The sequence below is a fragment of the Rana temporaria genome, chromosome 8, assembly GCF_905171775.1.
Source record: "Rana temporaria chromosome 8, aRanTem1.1, whole genome shotgun sequence".
NCBI classification, from domain to species: Eukaryota; Metazoa; Chordata; class Amphibia; order Anura; family Ranidae; genus Rana; species Rana temporaria.
In genome coordinates, this window is record NC_053496.1 from 67,357,305 (window position 1) to 67,373,036 (window position 15,732).

The 15,732-nt window shown below is 39.4% G+C and overlaps 1 protein-coding gene across 5 annotated transcripts in view; it reads left to right on the forward strand.

The window, feature by feature from the left end:
* FGFR2 (fibroblast growth factor receptor 2) overlaps nt 1-15,467 on the forward strand; it is a 128,444-nt gene extending 112,977 nt beyond the window's left edge. For all 5 annotated transcript variants that reach the window (XM_040361957.1, XM_040361959.1, XM_040361958.1 and 2 more), the window contains 4 exons: nt 3,558-3,628; nt 4,728-4,865; nt 12,848-12,953; nt 14,121-15,467. In XM_040361957.1, coding sequence (XP_040217891.1) covers nt 3,558-3,628; nt 4,728-4,865; nt 12,848-12,953; nt 14,121-14,282 — 477 coding nt within the window. In that variant the 3' untranslated portion in view covers nt 14,283-15,467. The remainder of the gene's footprint in view (nt 1-3,557; nt 3,629-4,727; nt 4,866-12,847; nt 12,954-14,120) is intronic.
* The last annotated feature ends 265 nt before the right edge of the window (nt 15,468-15,732 follow it).

A 15,732-nucleotide genomic window follows, 5' to 3' on the forward strand; every position in this document is an offset into this window, starting at 1 on the left:
CCCCCCGTCTCAGTATGTCCTAGCCAAGTAGCTCCAAAGAAGATAAAGTTCTCATGATGCAATGGGAGCTTCCTTTGTTTCAAAAATACTTCATCTGAATAAACTGCCCATGCTAAATGTATTTAGGCACACAAACTTACCAATTCGAACATGCATCTTTCTTTGATGTCCCCGTTCTTACAGGTCCATCCCACCTGGCTCCAAATCCTGGGCAGCCATTTCAATTTTATTTTTTAAGTCACCAGTGGCCAGGTTCTTTCTCTTTATTCTGTGCTGGCCCACTGATAATGGCACAACAGATCTTGCACATGTGCCATACGAGATCTTGGCCAGGTTGTTATTCAAAAATAACAAGCCCCATGATCTGGGGCAGCTTGTTATTAACTAGATCTGGCAAGATTTCCCTGAAAGGCATTGGTGGCATGGTCTTCCCGCGGTGCACCTGTGAGGCCGAGGCTCAGAAAGAACAGTAGGAAAGCAAGTTTCTCAAAGTATTGTAGTTTACAACACATTTTTATGGTGTTTTTAGATTGGCATGTAGTGCTGCATGCACCATAGCTGTTTGGGGGTTACAGTGCACTAATGTAAATGGCACTAAGTCAGCATTATGTAGTAAAAAAAAATGGTCAAAGATAATACATTTTTCAGTGTGTCTTGACCTGGACAGCAGATTTGATTATTCCTCATTGCAAGGGATGGATGTGAATGTGCAGAGGCCTATTCTCCTGCTTAAACTTTGAGGTTTTGGCAGTTGTAAAGCCAGCCATAGATGGCTCAAATTTTGACTGGTTCAGTAGGGACTGGCTGAGATTCGGTGCATCTATGGGCAGGCTGATTGTACCCAAGTCGATCCATCAATTTATTTTGGTAAAACCAGCATGTTAGATTTTTAGCATGCACTAGCAATAATCCTTGTGTTCTCCCTGGTGTTCTGCCAAAATTTCGAACCTGGCAGAATGAGCAACCCGCGCTACTTCCATTTTCTTTAAACCATCATGAATTGCAGATTTTGAGGAATTGCTGTTTATTTTCACAAATTGGTGTTTGGACACAACATTGGCAACTGAATAGAGTACGGCGCACGATATGAGTGGACATTGTTACTCCACTCTGAAACTAACCAATAAAATGGCTGCTTCCGAGGCGGTGACAACTTTGTCCTCGTTGGCCGCTGTGAAAACAGAAAAATCTTCCTCTACCAGACTGTAATCAGTAGCCGGTATTGTGTCCAAACACCAATTCATCCAAATCGGCAATTACTGATGGTTTAAAGAAAGCGGAAGTGACATGGTTCGATCGATCAGAGACCAAGAAATGAAAATTTCACCTTTTACCAGATTTATCAAGAACATGTGTCCTCTGGAAGTTTTCCCTTACCTGCCTCACTAGTCACAACCATATTGTTTTGAAATCCCCCCTCAATTTTTCTTTTATTGAGAGTGGTCATCAGGACAAACAGTGTGCATCTCTCCAGTGGGCTCACGCTCCCTGCAAATCGGAGCGCTCATACTCAGCAGGGGGGCGTGTAAGATCTCTGCCAAGAGAGCACTGCTTTTACTCAGAAAGCAAGGGTCATCCTCTGCATCATGTTGACAGTGGACAGGACATTCTACTCTGTGGCTGCTTTTTAAAGAAACACACTGTCAGACTTTGACCACCTTTTTCGTTTTAATGCACCTGGAATGTATTTAAAATGAACTTCAATTGGGCTTTAATTAAGCACATGTGTGCACTTGCATTTTAAGGATGGAACGTGCAAAGAACATCCTTGTAAAACTAATGGCTGTTGTCACCTCAATTAGAACTGGAGCCTTTTTTACTATCAACCTTTTTGTATGCCTCTGACAGACACACCCCGTGTCTTTTAGTTGGATATGTGTTGATAGAAAGCAGATGACACCCAGTTAAAGAACTGCAAAGTAGTAATTCAGTCAGCTGTTGCAACTAGTAGTTTATATTGATGCGAGTATCTCAAAATGGTTCTCAGGCATGCAGCTTAACATTGGAAGCTGTGAGGATTCAGTTGTCTTTTTTCACATTTTATTGTATAAATGGATGGCCCTTTTATTTATTTATTTATATATATATATATATATATATATATATATATATATATATATATATATATATATATATATATATATATATATATATATATATATATATATATATATATATATATATATATATATATATAATATATATTCCAACATGTTTCACTGATGGCCTGTATTAATCACGCATATTTAGGGTGTTTTGGTTGCAAATAGAAAATAAAATTGGTAAATGAGCACACATCACAATGATTCTAACAAAGCTTAGCAGACTCCTAAAGAAAGGTTCCTGGTTTTGAAGCTTGGAAGCAGTCATTTGTTTGTTGGCCAAGATGATCCACAGCAGAATACTTACTAGGAGCCCCGGATTCCCAAGGACAGCTAGAGCGCAGGGTGTTTGAAGAATTCTCATTTATTTGTATGTGTACCTAAAGCAACTGTACACACGATTGGATATCTGATGGAATCTAATCCGATGGATTTTTTTGTCTGATATCCGACTAAGCTCACTTTCATCAGTCTTGCCTACACACCATCGGTCAAAAATCCAACCATGTCCAAAGCGGTGACGTAAAACACTACGACGTGCTGAGAAAAATGAAGTTCAATGCTTCCGAGCATGCGTCGACTTGATTTTGAGCATGCATGGATTTTTGACCGATGGACTTCCACATCTTTCTATCAGTTTTTTATCCATAGGAACATTTTAAAACCTGTTCTATTTTTTTCACTGATGGAAAACAAACCGATGGGGCCCACACACGATTGGTTTGTCCGATGAAAATGGTCCATTTTCATCAGACAAACCAATCGTGTGTACAAGGCTTAAGAGTTGGAATACTACTGGTATTTATACATCAGTTTTCATGAACATGCCATAAATGGTGTGCTTTGGAGCTATTGGAAATAATGCACTTGGTTACACTGTCTAAGCAGAAACTTGCTTGTTTGGTATACTAGTTAAAGAGAACAGACAAGTGCAGTTTGACATGTTCACTTTTACTCCACTGAAATAAAATAGAGGAAAACAATACTTTTCTTCTTCCCTGTACTATTAGAAATGTTTCAGAAATTTTCAGCTAAGCTCCTCCCATCTCTCCTGACCCCCGAGGCCCCATTCCAGAAGTTCTTTATAGGCTGTAAGCCAGCTTCTCTCCCTGAGGTCGGCACTGAAACATTTCAGCTTAATTAACAGAATTCATGATTTCTACCCAACTTCAACAGCATGAGTTTTACTCGTGTTGGACATCTTTATATATATATATATATATATATATATATATATATATATATATATATATATATTTATTTATTTATTTATTTATTTATTTATTTATTTATTTATTTATTTATTGGATAGTTGTTTTGCATTGCTTATGTATGATATGTAAAAGAGCATCACCTATGGAACTTATAAGCAGAGTGCATTCTGAATTTGAAATGATTTTGAAGCATTGTGTTAGTCACTACTGTTGTATTTATTAATGATTTTGCTTGTTCTAGGGTCGGCTCCCTGTAAAGTGGATGGCTCCAGAAGCGTTATTTGACCGGGTGTACACTCATCAGAGCGATGTGTAAGTCACATTTGACATATTATTGTATAGTAGGCAGTACATCAAGGCATTGAGTAAATCCAAGCCTTCAATAAAGTCAACCAATTGCAGTAATGCCCTAAAAAAAAAAAAAAAATCAACAGTAGCCCTGAGCCTATTGTGGCCCACGTTTTTATGCATGCACAGTATATTTTTGAGACAGATAGCTGAGCAGACAAGGGGGACAAACGGAAAACATGCTTTGTAGAGCCAGCACCATAAAACAAAACTATAGTGGTCTTCTGGTCGGGAATAGATATTTTATCACTGGATGAATGTAGTGTCAAAACCTGGTTCTTTCCAATTGGGTTTCATACTGCCGAGTTAGACTGCTTCCTTGTTTGGCTCAATGACCCACCAAGTAAGTATGCATGTTCGTGTATGCAGGGACTTGAAGTCAATGCTCGATTAAAGGCATTTGTATGCAATCTCACTCCTAGTAGGAGTCAGTCAATTATTAATTTGACGCAGAGTTCCCTTTAGCCTACAGAGTAGCTGATTTCTGAAAAGTACAGTGCAGGAAAATAAAGCAGCCAATAAGATTTGTGCTTTTCCCAGTACAGTTTAGACAATAATAGTTAGCAGCTGCGTTTTATAGTGGTCAACAGATCTACTTTTCTTTGATCCAGTGTAGACTGTTGCTCCTCAAAGGTTGATATGTTGCCTACTGTAATCATTTTGTTTCAGCCTTCTGTTATTGGGATAATAAAACAAAGAATTGTATTGCTTGCTCCAGGGTCCACATTACCTTTAGACTATTATTGTATTGTATATCAGTTCTTTGTGGCTGCAGTTGCCCAAATCCGTGGGTCCTCGTGGCATTATATGTTGTTTTTGGATAATCAAACATATGAGTCCTAATTGCAGTGGATATGTGTAAACCACATTCATGACTTTTACAAAATCCTATATAGAAAATGTCATTTGGTGGACTAAGAGTTTCTGTACTATGTACATATTTATTTAATAAGCCTCAAAGTATTCTTTCTTTCTTTTTTTTTTTTTAAGCCCTTGCCTTGTTCTATAAATGTAGCCAGGAGTTCTAGCCTATTAATCTAGTTTTTGCTTTTGCTTCCAATAGCTGGTCATTTGGTGTCTTAATGTGGGAGATTTTTACTCTGGGAGGCTCGCCATACCCTGGCATTCCAGTTGAGGAACTTTTCAAGCTGCTGAAAGAGGGTCACCGGATGGATAAGCCAGCCAACTGCACCAATGAACTGTAAGAATTAGCCTCCTGTTTTCTCTCCTTTACTTTTTTAGATTCGTAAAAAAAAAAAAAAAAAAACTACTACTTCCTTCTATTAGTGCTTCAATTATACTTGTCTGCTAATCTTTGGTGATTTTTAGTGTTTAATGTGAAACATGGAGCACCATCCATCACTGCTGAAGTCTGCTTCCCATGCAACTAATTTGCATATCTGTAACCTCCTCCCATCGAGCCATTTAAAATTATGTAAATCATTAATTAATAATTGCTGATTTAGGCCTCTGTCACACCTCTACGACTTGTCCCACGATTTTTGATGGCAAAGTAGCAAGTCGTTTCCATGATTTCCAATGACAACCATTCATATTAGTACGACTTCAAAGTAGTCCCTGCACACGAAATCGTGTGGCTTTGAAGTCGCAGTAATGTGAAAGGGGCCTAATGGTTGTCCTAGAAGCCGAATGCTTGATTACTAATGTTTCATTGAATTTATTAGCTTAATTGGTTATCATGGATTTACTTTATATTGAAAGTCTGATGCCGCATACACATGACTGTTTTTCATGAGAAAAATGAAATTTTTTAAATTGGTCGTGAAAAACGGTCATGTGTATGCTCCAGAGCATTTTTCTCGACGAGAAAAATGGGCGTTAAAAATTTAAAAACCTGCTCTATTTTTTCTTGTTTTCACGTTGTTCTATTTCACTTCGTGAAAAACGGTCGTGTGTGCGCTTTAACGAGGGGGGGGGGGGAATGCGCATGCTCAGAAGCAAGTTATGAGACGGGAGTGCTCGTTCTGGTAAAACTAGCGTTCGTAATGGAGATGGCACGTTTGTCACGCTGTAACAGACTGAAAAGCACGAAGACTGAAAAGCGTCTCTCACCAAATTTTTACTAACATGCGGTAACACAAAATCAGCCCAAAGGGTGGCGACATTCGAATAGAACTTCCCCTTTATAGTGTCGTTGTACGTCACCGCGCTTTGCTCAAGCATTTTTTTTTTCACGATCGTGTGTATGCAAGAGAGACTTGAGAGGAATCATGTCGAGAAAAATGTTGTTTTTTTCCATGACATGAATAACGGTTGTGTGTACGCGGCATTTCTGCTGTTTCCAGTTTTGCTCTAGGGTAATAATCGTGTTTTGCTTCTGTTAGTAGCACACTTATAAATAAGTTCATTAATCTTTTCACCATATAAATAACTACATGATTTACTGGATTGGCTTTTACTTCCTTATTTTTTTTTTTTTCACCTTCAGGAGATTTATAGAAAATAAAAAGCAGAAAGTAGCTTATGTAATTGCTCATCTCCTCTAGAACATTTAGTAGTTAAATTGATTTGTTTGTACGTAATAAATAAAAATAATTGTATTGTGCTGCATTAGCGAATCAAAAGTATTTTGTTCTTAAAAGGAAACATAGACAAAATAATGCCATGTGTCATACCCTTCAAATGGCTAAAAATATATTTCTAAACCTCAAGCTTTAAGAACACTTTGGTTCCTTCTACTGGCTAACATCATAATGTGATGCAGCCTGAAGAAAGGACCAAGAAGGCCTAAGAGCTTGCTGATTTTATATTTTAAGAGGGATCCGTCTCACTTTTTATCTTTCGTTTGTTCTTTTGTTTTGTTTTTTCCTTCTCGAAAATGTTCTAAGTTTCCACATGTACTGATACACATCATACAATCTTTAAAATTCAGGGATAGAAATAAAAGAGCTGCCATTGTTAACTTGTTTTTGAGGGAACATGCTTAAAGGGTAAGTCCACTTTTGTGGGGAAATAAATGTTGAATAAAGAAGAAATTACTATAGCGTATGCAATTGCGACACAAGTCATGTTGTAATTGAATGTTAAAATTTACCTTTCATTTCAATCTGCAGCTCTGTAATTTTCTGAAAATACAATGCAATATGGGTACCTGGAGGAGTTCTGTACACAGAATGTTTACAGAACGCCCCCCCCCCCCCCCAGAAACATAATTTCCTGCTTGTGTGATTGGCTCACTGATTTCACCAGAAGTCTGCCCTAAGAGGCAAGTCAAATATCAGGAATCCCCTGCAACAATAATGTAATTTTTGGTGTTCTACTCTCATAAGGAAATCATGTCTAAGGCCTGGTTCACACTTATGCAGGTTGCAGTTTGCATATTCCAGGTGCATTTAAAAATGTTCAATACGTACTTTTGAACCATTAAAGTTTTTGGAACCAAAAACTAGAAAAAAAGTCCCTGGCCCTATCCATAAAATGCACAGATGTGAACTACATCCATAGGAAACCATGTTAAATGTATTAAAGCGTGTTTCTGCAAAACTGTAGACGTACAAAAAAATGCATAGGTTTGAACCAGGCCTAATGGGGGATGCAGGCCCAGCAGCTTTCCTCATTGGCGCCCTGCAGGTGCTGCAGCTGATTGATAATTATGAAACCACTCCAAGTAGATTCACTTTCCCATATGGACACAGACAAGCACACAGATTTCTTCATAATAACAAAAGGTTGGAATCTGCAACAAAGTATTAAAATCGCTGCAATGTACAACGATCACCCAGAAGAGAATTTTTTTTCTCAACAAAAGTGGCCTCTCTACATAGTAATTAAAGTCAGGTTATATACACTTAAACAGTGTGAGGATACTGCGATACTAAGCTAAAGCAGGGCAATCAATAACTTATCCGCAGGGTGTGAAAACCTTGCAAGGAGATCTGAACAAATTAATTGGGTGGGCAACTACATGGCAAATGAGGTTTAATGTACAACATAATAAAAATAATGCATTTGGGTGGCAAAAATATGGATGCAATCTACTCACTGGGGGGAGAACCTCTGGGGGAATCTAGGATGGAAAAAGACATGGGGGTCCTAGTAGATGATAGGCTCAGCAATTACATGCAATGCCAAGCTGCTGCAAGCAAAGCAAACAGAATATTGGCATGCATTAAAACTCCAGAGACATTTTTATTTCTCCCAATCTACAAGACTCTGGTCCGGCTGCACCTGGAGTATGCCATCCAGTTCTGGGCACCAGTCTTCAGGAAGGCTGTGCTAGAACTGAAGAGTGTTCGTAGAAGGGCAACAAAACTAATAAAGGGACTGGAGGACGTTAGTTATGAGGAAAGGTTACGAGCACTGAACTTCTTCTCTCTGGAGAGGAGACGCTTGAGAGGGGATATGATTTCTATGCACAAATACCCTACCGGTGACCCCACAATAGGGAAAAAAACGTTTCCACAAAAGGGAACTTGATAAGACACACAGCCATTCATTAAAATTAGAAGAGAAGCGGTTTATCCTTAAACTGCGTAGTGTTCTTTACTGCAAGAGCGGTAAGGATGTGGAATTCTCTTCCATAAAAATTCTTAATAAAAAAAAAAAAATATTCGATAAGCGCCTAAATGACCACAACATACAGGCATAAACAATGTAATACTGGCATATAATCACACACATGGGTTGGACTTGGACTTTTTTTTTCAACCTCGCCTACTATGTAATTATGTAAGAACTGTTCTATACATTGACCTTTTTTACAAACATCATTGCAAATGTTTACTTGTTTCTGTTATGTAGAAAGCATGCAACTGCACTTCCTTAAATTGAATAATAAGTGGGATAGTCTACCTGCTATAATATTATTAGTAGTCCCAGAGTTGTAATCCTAAAACACTGCACATAAAGTATTTGTCTGGGTATAAAGGCCAGCATGTCTCTCGAGATGAAAACTTGCTGCAGAAAAGTTGAGTATGAAGGGAATCCCAGAAATTCCACCTCCAAGCTCTGTGCAGATTTCTGGAAAAAGCAATGAGCCAATTCATGTAAAAGGAAATATGAACATGCAAAATAAAGAAAAAGAAGTGGGACTTATTCCGTGCCTAAACACAGGAATACAATTACAACCACAACTATTAAGAGTATAACCTTTTGTTGTATACAACACAAAATAAAATGGTGAGCTATATTTTTGCTATTCCCCTGTATCAGGCCTCAAATATACAGTATGGTAAACTCCTAACAGACCAGACCTGATCCAAATCGGTATGCATCCATATACTATAACGTATAGCAGAAATAGAATACAGTAATCTTCGAAACCTGGAGGTTCTGTGTCTGTAGGAGGTAGATAGAGAAATCCCACTGGTCACAACGTGTTTCACAATATATGTCTTTTTCAGGAGACCTTAAAAACTAGGGAATACATACATTTATTAATAATTGGAGAAGTTACAGCTTCTATTCATTCATATCATGACATGGATTATATACTCACATACTGAAACACAAGAACTGTCTATAAATGATACTGCATGTTAATCATGGCCAGGGACAGACACCCCAAAGACCATGAACCAAAAGTCAAAAAAATTGAGTGGTTGTTCTCAACTCTTCTGGGAAGGCTGTCCACAAGGTTTAGGCATTTAACTATGGGAATGTTTGACCATTCTTCCAGAAGCCCATTTGTGAGGTCAGGCACTGTTGTGGACGAGAGAGCCTGGCTCTCAGTCTCCACTGGAGTCTGGAGTGGGGTTGTTTTTTCGGGGGTTGGGCTTGGTCCTTTAGTTCCAGTGAAGAGAACGCTTAAGCATACAAGGCACTTTTGACAATTTCATGCTCTCAACTTGGGAACAGTTTGGGGGTGGCCCCTTTCTGTTCCAACATGACTGCGCACCAGTGCACAAAGCAAGGTCCATAATGACCTGGATTAGGGAGGAGAAACTTGACTGGCCTGCATAGAGTCCCGACCTCAACCCGATGGAACACCTTTGGGATGAATTAAAGTGGAGACTGCGAGCCAGGCCTTCTCGTCCACATAAAGTGCCTGACTTTGCAGATGCGCTTCTAGAAAAATGGTCAAACATTCCCATAGACACACACCTAAACCTTGTGAACAGCCTTTCCAGATGAGTTGAAGCTATTCTAGTTGCAAAGTGTGGGCCAACTTAATATTGAACCCTACAGACTAAGACTGGAATGCCATTAAAGTTCATGTGTGTGTAAAGGCAGGTGTTGCAATACTTTTGGTAATATAGTATGTGTTAATAGATTATATCTATCTATATATATATATATATATATAGATAGAGAGATAGAGAGATAGAGAGATAGAGAGATAGAGAGATAGAGAGATAGAGAGAGAGAGAGAGAGACTCATTCAAAAAGTTTTCTTTATGTTCATGACTATGAAAATTGTAGATTCACACTGAAGGCATCAAAACTATGAATTAACACATGTGGAATTATACATAGCAAAAAAGTGTGAAACAACTGAAAATATATTCTAGTTTCTTCAAAGTAGCCACCTTTTGCTTTGATTACTGCTTGGCATTCTCTTTATGAGCTTCAAGAGGCGCAGCACCCCATCACTCTCCTTCTTGGTCAAATAGCACTTACACAGCCTGGAGGTGTGTTTGGGGTCATTGTCCTGTTGAAAAATAAATGATGGTCCAACTAAATGCAAACCGTATGGAATAGCATGCCGCTGCAAGATGCTGTGGTAGCCATGCTGGTTCAGTATGCCTTCAATTTTGAATAAATCCCCAACAGTGTCACCAGCAAAGCACCCCCACACCATCACACCTCCTCCTCCATGCTTCACGGTGGGAACCAGGCATGTAGAGCCCATCCGTTCACCTTTTCTGCGTCGCACAAAGACACAGGGTTTGGAACCAAAGATCTCAAGTTTGGACTCATCAGACCAAAGCACAGATTTCCACTGGTCTAATGTCCATTCCCTGTGTTCTTTAGCCCAAACAAGTCTCTTCTGCTTGTTGCCTTTCTTTAGCAGTGGTTTCCTAGCAGATATTCTACCATGAAGGCCTGATTCACACAGTCTCCTCTTAACAGTTCTAGAGATGTGTCTGCTGCAAAAGGTGGCTACTTTGAAGAACCTAGAATATGAAATATATTTTCAGTTGTTTCACACTTTGTGTTAATTCATAGTTTTGATGCCTTCAGTGTGAATCTACAATTTTCATAGTGTGTGTGTGTGTGTGTGTGTGTGTGTGTGTGTGTGTGTGTGTGTGTGTGTGTGTGTGTATATGTATATATATATATATGTGTGTATATATATATATATATATATATATATATATATATATATATATATATATATATATATATATATATATATATATATATATATATATATATATATTCTCCCCAAAAAAAAAAAAAAATAGTTGACTATGGTGCAGCCCTGCATATAGTTATGTGCAGAGAACAAAGACATAGCCTACCCGAATCTGAGAGGTGTTAAAGATAAATGGCCAAGAATAAATAAAGTAGCTCAGAGTGTGTTATATAGAAGTTGCTGAATGCGGAGACAGCGCTCCAATAAAAATAATTGGTGGAGCTGACATAAGGGCACCATCTTTGTGTGTGGGTTTGTATGTGTGTGTGTTATATATATATATATATATATATATATATATATATATATATATATATATATATATATACACATACATACACACGTTTAAAGGAACACTAAAGGCAAGATTTTTTTTTTTTTAAATAACAAATAGGTTATACTTACCTCCGCTGTGCAGTTCGTTTTGCACAGAGTGGCCCCGATCCGTGTCTTCTGAGGTCCCTCGGCGGCGACTGTCTGTGCTCCTCCTCGCAAAAGCTTTCCACCTTCATGCGAGCTTCCTCGCATGGTGGAAAGCTTTTGCGAGCGCGCTCCCGTGATACAGCGGCGGCCATAGCGGCCGCTGGCTGTATCACTCGGCCCCGCCCCCCGTCATCCGCTGTGATTGACAGCAGCGCCAGCCAATGGCTGCGCTGCTATCAACCCATCCAGCCTAGCCAATTAACGGCCAGGCTGGGAACCGAACAGGATGACGAGAACGCGCCCGGGACTTTCGAGGGGTGAGGTAAGTAAAACGGGGGACTTGGTGCGGTCAGATGTTTTTTTACTTTAATGCATAGGATGCATTAAGGTAAAAAAACTTTTACCTTTACAACCCCTTTAATGCAGCCCCTCTCCCTATGTGGTACCTATTGGCCTTTTGGATCTTCATTAAGATAATCTCTAGGTTATATCTTTAAGGTAAATTATTTTTATTGGCACTCTTCCACCCCACTTAGATTCTCATACCAATTTGGTGATTCTGCCATCTTATTGTATCTTTGAGATTGTATGTAAAAGGGAATGACATTTCTGGGACATACTGCGCATATAGTTTTGCTGTAAGACGGGAAGAGCAGGACTGTATGAAAATGTGTTTATGGAAAGAGCAGAGGAATAATGTCCCCAATCTGCTCCTGCTATTTCCATGTCCAGTGCGTAGACTGGTGGGGGAAAAAAATTACCACTTTATTCCATAATTGTAAGAGGCGTTATTTCAATAGCTGTGCTATGTGGCAGAGTTGTGTAAATCTCAGAACTGGGTAGATATAGAAATTTTAAAAGCTCAACCAAATGTCCTTGTTTGGATATCATTTGTGGAGTCCAGTTTTAAGAAAGCATCTTCAGTTGTAAGCAGCCCAGCACTAGTTATGGTTTCTGCTTTCCATGTTGTAAAAATACCTCTGCAGTAGCGATCGGTGATATAAGTTTTTTTTTTCTTCTATAATCACATCATCGTGCATGTCATTTTCTTTTTGTCATTACTGTATGCGAACGCTGTTTAGAAAGATGCATTTGATTCATATTTCCGAACCTAGCAAGCAGTCATTTAAATGTTTTCCCATGCGGGCAGAATATATTAAAAATCCCAATTTTTTTTCTCATGTTTTGTGTTGGCCGCCTGGCTGATATTAAATCATTCTGATTAATGACACTTGGAATCAAAGCTGGGAGCAGCAGATACATCTGTTATCTCTGTTTCCTCTATATATAATTTTACTGAGCATTTCTGGGCTCATTGATTAGTGTCTCTTAATACATTACCCGGCTTGGCACATGCTGATGATTTACTGGTCTTTATGTCCTCATGGAGTGCTTGCTGTCTGACTACCAGACCTCACAATGGCGCATCTTGTTTTCTCCAGGTACATGATGATGAGAGACTGTTGGCAAGCTAATCCCTCAAACAGGCCTACCTTCAAACAGCTGGTGGAGGACTTGGACCGCATCCTCACACTAACCACCAACGAGGTTAGTAGCAAAAAATCAAAGTTTGCTCATGCATGTCAAAGACTAGCTAAAGAGTCTGTTATAATAATCCTGTAAATCTTTTATGTCTAAATCACTCAGTATAAAAAAAAGTTAAGATTGAGAAAAAAAAAAATGTAAGAGATAAGTTCACCTTTGAAACATGTTCCAGCACCTGTAGCCCCATGACGGGCAGGGGATCCTCTCCCTGCACCTACTACCACAATTCAAAAACACTGTGGCTGTACGGGGCTCCGCCCCCCACAGCAATGTGCAATAATGCCTACAAGTACCCTCAGGCATTGGGGCTGATGGCTTGTAGTTGTCAATGAACTACAAGGGTGCTGGTGAGCACTCTCATAGTCTATTGATCTTTCTGCTCCCTCAAGTAACTGCGTAAGAAGTACAAGCAGACCGCTTTGGTGAGAGTCTGCAGGAGCCTGAGATTGATGTAAAGGCACTTAAGAAAAATAAATGCAGGCAAACTTATCATTTAACTTAAAGTGGAGGTTCACCCGGAACTAACATTTTTTAACCTAAGATTTCTGCTCATTTTGTCTAGGGGAATCGGCTAGTTGTTTTAAAATCAAAGCTGTACTTACCATTGTAGAGAGCGAACTTCTCCGCCGCTTCCGGGTATGGGCTGCGGGACTGGGCGTTCCTATTTTGATTGACAGTCTTCCGACGGTCGCATCCATCGCGTCACGATTTTCCGAAAGTAGCCGAACGTCGGTGCGCAGTATAGAGCCGCACCGACTTTCGGCTACTCATGACGCGATGGATGCGACCGTCGATCAAAATAGGAACGCCCACTCCCGAAGACCATACCCGGAAGCGGCGGAGAAGATCGCTCTCTACAACGGTAAGTACAGCTTCGATTTTAAAACAACTAGCCGATTCCCCTAGACAAAATGAGCATTAATCTAAGGGTAAAACATTTTTTATGGGTGAACTCCCGCTTTAATAATCCAGTACCGGGCACATAATCCTCAGTCTATAGTTACCCATGTTTTTGCTACTGGAGTTTATGGTTGTGGCATAGTAGGTGGGTAGTTATTATGGGTAACAGAATACCTGAGTGGTTATGTGCAACAAAAACAGTTCTGTGGTCACAGGCTTCCATATCAGGTCAGTTGTTCTAACGGGTTCCTTTCTCTGTTTCCTCCACAGGAATACCTCGAGCTCAGCGCCCCTCTGGAGCAGTATTCTCCAAGCTTCCAAGAGTCTTCCTGCTCTGCATCGTCTGGGGATGATTCGGTGTTCTCCCCTGACCCCATGCCACATGAACCCTGTCTCCCCAAATTCCAGCACGTAAATGGGGTAAAAACATGAGGCATCTTGCGTTCTGCAGGCCACTTTAACAGACTGCTGATAAGGCTGACAGATTCTGCAGAACGCCGAGGAACAAGGACCTCTCTGTAGAGGAGAAGGTATAAGGCAGGAGAGGTTACAGGGCAGACTCCACAGTATATTCTCCTACCACTCCAATGATGGGAACAGGACATTACAGGAGAACCTCATGGCTCACCAACCCCGGACCAAACGCGTGCGAAGAGACAGCAGGAAGATTCTGCCTGGTCGGCGATAGGGGGGAAAGAAGTCCGTCACTCCGGCTGTGGCAAAGCCAGATACACCGTCACTGCCTCACCAAGACTGCTTTCAGTGGACTCAAGGCTAAAACACTTATATTTTTGCCTTTCTTGTTAATTTTGTAATATTTTGAGAAAATATATTCCAGCACTCAAATCCCTTCCATTCTTCACCAGAGCACATATACAGCATTATCGCTGTTGGATATAAATGTAAATATATTCAGAATATGTATAAATATATATTATATATTTACAATGAATTATTTTTTGTATTGATTAAATAACTAATAAAAAATAAAAAAAGAACAAACAAGCTCTTCTATGCTGGATAGGAGGACCTTTTATATTACTCTCCATTCTCTCCTATCTAGCAGAGAACAGATATATATATGGTTGATCTTTGGGATTAAAAAATCCTTTTTTTTTTTTTTTCACTGAAACAAAGTTTCAGATCTTGGGGCCACCCAAATAACCTTTAATGAGAACGTCTTTACTAAGAATTTGTAAACATTCCAAAATGAGTTTATTAACCCTTTAAATACAGAGAAATCCATAGAACATTCCAGAGGTCTCTGGATTCAAAGGTGTCAAATTTTGTACAAGCGGTTTATATGACATTTAAAAAAATAAAAAAATTGTGTAGAATGAGACCTATAGAGTAAAGCTTATGACGATTGTATTGTAAAAAGATTTATATGATATTTATGCTGTAAACAGAAAGGAAAGATTCTTTCTTTAAAAAAGTCTATTGGTTATTTTTCACTTCCGAATAAATGTAAGATTGTGAATGGGGGACGAGGGGAGGGGGGAGGGAGAGAAAGTGAGAATATCATGAATCTGTAAATAAAATGGCTAACCTAATGCTCTAGTCTCTTCCAGGGTTTTTACCGCTGGTTGTGTATGGCGATGGCACGCAATGGGGCCACAACACTGTGATTGTTAATGCATTAACGAGATATTCTAAACCTTACCAATCTTGTTAGACTAAAATGGTTGCAACCGTCTGTAACTTGCCAGTTTGGTATATTGTAGAAGGGTTTAAAGCTGAACTCCAGGCAAAGGGCTTAAATCAACATCAAATACATATACAAGAGCTGTTTTACCCATAATATGGTTTGTAGTTCTGTCCAACCAGTCCTGAAATATACACAGCTCTGCGACACAACACATCCTCATCCCGCAGGGCAGGC